The sequence below is a fragment of the Etheostoma cragini genome, chromosome 11, assembly GCF_013103735.1.
Source record: "Etheostoma cragini isolate CJK2018 chromosome 11, CSU_Ecrag_1.0, whole genome shotgun sequence".
NCBI classification, from domain to species: Eukaryota; Metazoa; Chordata; class Actinopteri; order Perciformes; family Percidae; genus Etheostoma; species Etheostoma cragini.
The window spans coordinates 25,476,375-25,480,751 of record NC_048417.1 but is presented as its reverse complement, the minus strand read 5'-3'; the positions used below and the strand labels follow the sequence as shown (position 1 = coordinate 25,480,751).

The 4,377-nt window shown below is 44.4% G+C and overlaps 1 protein-coding gene across 3 annotated transcripts in view; it reads right to left on the bottom strand.

Moving 5' to 3' along the window:
• Positions 1-4,377, bottom strand: part of ubxn4 (UBX domain protein 4) — a 32,999-nt gene that overhangs the window by 18,817 nt on the left and 9,805 nt on the right. For all 3 annotated transcript variants that reach the window (XM_034885177.1, XM_034885176.1, XM_034885178.1), the window contains 2 exons: positions 4,028-4,082; positions 1,965-2,129 (listed from right to left, as the gene is read on the bottom strand). In XM_034885177.1, the coding sequence (XP_034741068.1) occupies positions 1,965-2,129; positions 4,028-4,082 (220 nt within the window). The remainder of the gene's footprint in view (positions 1-1,964; positions 2,130-4,027; positions 4,083-4,377) is intronic.

Below are 4,377 nucleotides of genomic sequence, written 5' to 3'. Positions count from 1 at the left end.
ACGGATCCGGATACAGATAATTCATGTGGTAAACAGATACAGATACAGATAATGCTGTACTCGCTCATCCCTAGTTACTACCCACCTCTGAGTACAGCGCAGAAGCCCCACCCCCTCCATGTTAGCAGATGGGACATAACTATACGTTATTTGAATGTTCCCCAAAGATGGTTTTTAGGTCGGTCTGATCATGGTGATGTCTGTTCAAGTGGTAATTTTTCTCATGCACTCCCGTTGAATATAATCATTTGCCAGTGCAGAGCTTTTACGTACTGGGATTGACAAAGAAAACAGTGTCTCAAGCGCAAGGTGGAGACGTGTAGTCTCACCTATTGTTGGTGTTCTTTCTGGAAAATACAAAAGTTTTTAAAAAGCAGTGAACCTTAAACTGGGTTGTTTTGAATTTCATACTGGTGACCTGTTGTGACCAGTTTAAACTTACAATCATTTTTCTATGTTAAAATATGGTGACCCATTATGGCCCCAAAGAGGGCTGGGTTTGAGCTGAGACTCTTACAAAAAGTTTCAATCAGTGGAAAAAGTCAGCGCACCAGATTCCTAGTTATGCAACTCATTTGGATGTATTGACACATACAGTGAGGAAAATAGGTATTTGAACACCCTGCTATTTTGCAAGTTCTCCCACTTAGATATCATGGAGGGGTCTGAAATTGTCATCGCCATTGCATTTCCACTGTGACAGACCTAATCAAAAAAAAAAAAAATCCAGAAATCTTTAATTCAAAAAAAGACACTAGGGACAAAATTGTACATCTCCACAAGGCTGGAAAGGGCTACGGGGAAATTGCCAAGCAGCTTGGTGAAAAAAGGTCCACTGTTGGAGAAATCATTCAAAAATGGAAGAAGCTAAACATGACTGTCAATCTCCCTTGGACTGGGGCTTCATGCAAGATCTCACCTCTTAGGGTCTCAATGATCCTAAGAAAGGTGAGAAATCAGCCCAGAACTACACAGGAAGAGCTGGTCAATGACCTGAAAAGAGCTGGGACCACTGTTTCCAAGGTTACTGTTGGTTATACACTGACGTCATGGTTTGAAATCATGCATGGCACGGAAGGTTCCCCCGCTTAAATCAACACATGTCAAGGCCTGTCTTAAGTTTGCCAATGACCATTTGGTTGATCCAAAGGAGTCATGTGGTCAGATGAGACCAAAATAGAACGTTTTTGTCATAATTCCACTAACTGTACCATCCCAAGAACACCATCCCAACTGTGAAGCATGGGGGTGGTAGCATCATGCTTTGGGGGTGTTGTTCTATACATGGGACAGGGCAAGTGCACTGTATTAAGGAGAGGATGACAGGGGCCATTTATTGCGAGATTTTGGGGAACAACCTCCTTCCCTCAGTTAGAGCATTGAAGATGGTTCGAGGCTGGGCCTTCCAACATGACAATGCACACAGCCAGGATAACCAAGGAGTGGCTCTGTAAGAAGCATATCAAGGTTTTGGTGTGGCCTAGCCAGTCTCCAGACCTAAACCGCAAAGAGAATCTTTGGAGGGAGCTCAAATGCTGTGTTTCTCAGCAACAGCCCGGAAACCTGACTGATATAGAGAAGATCTGTGTGGAGGAGTGGGCCAAAATCACTTCTGCAGTGGATGCAAACCTGGTGAAAAACTACAGGAAACGTTTGACCTCTGTTATTGCAAACAAAGGCTACTGTACCAAAATATTAACATTGATTTTCTCAGGTGTTCAAATACTTATTTGCAGCTGTATCATGCAAATAAATAGTTAATAAAATCATACATTGTGATTTCTGGATTTATTTTTTTAGATTATGTCTCTCACAGTGGACATGCACCTACAAAGACAATTTCAGATCCCTCCATGATTTCTAAGTGGGAGAACTTGCAAAACAGCAGGGTGTTCAAATACTTATTTTCCTCACTGTATGTGGCGCCAGATTTAACCCTGCAAAGGGTGCTGTGATGATCTTACCAGGGCGATCTGCTGTTTGACCCGCTCCCTGGCAGCCTTCTCCTCAGCCTTCTCCCGGTTCCTCTCCTCCAGCAGGCGCCTCATCTTTTCCTCTTCCTGCTTCTTCTTCAGGTCATGCACATCCTTCCCCATCTTCCTCCGCTCAATTTCCTTCTGGAGCTCACTCTGAAACACAGGCAACACACACACACAACGCACTCCAGTACACAAGTGAACACTCTGGAAGATCCACCAAACAGGGAGCACACTACTACAAACAGGACGGGGAGCACACATAACTACACAGGACTGAGAGGAAAGGAAGCCCATGTATTAGGATGTGTGTTTGGTTCATTTAAATGGCCATGGTCCAGAACACAGTTCACTGTTAGGGCCGGGGGTCAGAGTAATCCCGCTCCAGGCACAAACTAGTTTCAGAAAAGTGTGCATGTACAGTATAACCTGGGCAGTAATTGGACATGATATAGTATGCGCAGCGGATGCAGCTTCAACTCTACAGTGGCTTGGCTGTCCTGCCTCCAACACTTCTGTGTTGATAGCGTCTTGCTTCGGTAGCACAACACAGTTATTTTCATCATATTCTTCATTACAGCGGCTAATTATCCACTTTACATTCAAACCTAGTGTTACACTAGTTCACTCAAGCACTCATAACCACTTTCTCACAAGTTCCACAGTTGTTTACATGCTATTAGCACTGTTAGTTACTTCAGTTTAGTAGTAAAGCTTCTCTCACCGGCTCTCTGTTAATCAGCGTGTTAAATGTAAAGCTGTTCCTCTGCCTCGTAATGTAATAACTGAGCATGTTTTAGCTTTAGTTAATTTTTTGTGTTAGTGGTGAGGCTCTGCACCAGGGAAACCAGGGTAGTAACGTTAGCTGCTGTATCTAAACCCCTAGTAATTTTAATCGGTGCAGGCTGACCTAATGTAGCCCCAGTTCCCTGGCGGCTGACTGTCTGACAGAAGCACAGCCAATAAGGGGTCAGACCCATGGAAAAGAGATGGAAAACTGCTAAAGGATTTAAAATTCACTTGTGCTAATTCCTGGGGCTCACGTCTTAACCGCTCCAGCAGGACATAAGTAGTAGGGATCAGATTGTAGACTTCACAGTTCTGACATGGCGTTTTTCCATTAATGGTACTTGCTTGACTCGCCTCGACCCGGCCGCGGTGCCCCGTCCTCCTTTTTGTAGAATATTACCGCCTCATGAGGCGAGCCGTGGCTGGTAGTCATAGCAGGAAACTGCCGTGAACTAACGCGACACGCACGCACGCACGCACACGCACGTCGGAGGTGTGTGGCTTTTGATTCTCGGCATGTGGCTGTTGTCACAGCCAGAAGACAAATTAGTTTAAAAAAATAACTGCTGGCTAAACTTATTAAACACGGCAGGTTTTTTCCGGACTCCCCCCATCTGTTGCTAGCAATTATGACGTAGTGAATAGTGACGATTCTCTCCAACCAGTCAGTAGTCTTCAGGTGTTCACGTCACCTTTTGGTATTGCCTTAGCTCGCTTGCAGCCTCAACTGACGTAGTACTAACCAAAGTACCCGTAAGCAGGTACCAGGGACTTTTTTTCGTAATGGAAAACCAAAAAAGGCGAGTAGAGTCGAGGCGAGTTGAGTAGAAACCATGCAGTGGAAAAAGCCAATGGTAAGTTAGTTCAAATGGCTTTAATATATGCTTAGGAAAAACCAATCACCCATAATTCCTTCAGTTGGCCATATACGATGCAATGGCCGATCAGCACAGGCATACTGCACAGACACTTTTAAAAGACACGGGCTGAGTGACATCACGCTGTACACCTGTCCGGCCCCTCCCCCAGTTCTACTCCACATGTGCACCAGTGAGGCTGGGGTTCAGGTCTAAGATCAGTGCTTGGACATACTCACCCTCATTAAGCATATCCTAACACTGAATATTTACCGCAACAAATGAGCCTTCTTTTAGCTTCTCGAGGAACCTGGAATCTCCTCAGTGTTACGTCAGTAACAAATATTACAACTATTACATACATTCGGGGGGGGACATGACCCATGGAATGGCTAATGTCCTCACCTCTTCTTCTCCTCTCTTCTTCTGCTCTCGTCTCTCCTCCAGTTTCTTGGTTAATCTGACAGGACACAACACAATGATAACATAGCACTTTCACCTGTAGAATGACAGATGGAACTATCAAAGATTTTGTTGCATGATATTTCCTTCCTCGTCTTGTAATTTTTTACAACCCCTACAGTGTGGACTGGACTTCAGCTTAGTGTGCGTGTGAGTTTAATGAGTTGGGATTCTGACCAGTTATTGAAAACTTCAATAAGAATAGGTCAGTGTGAGAGCTACACTCACCGGCCACTTTATTAGGTACACCTGTCCAACTGCTCGTTAACACTTAATTTCTAAGCAGCCAATCA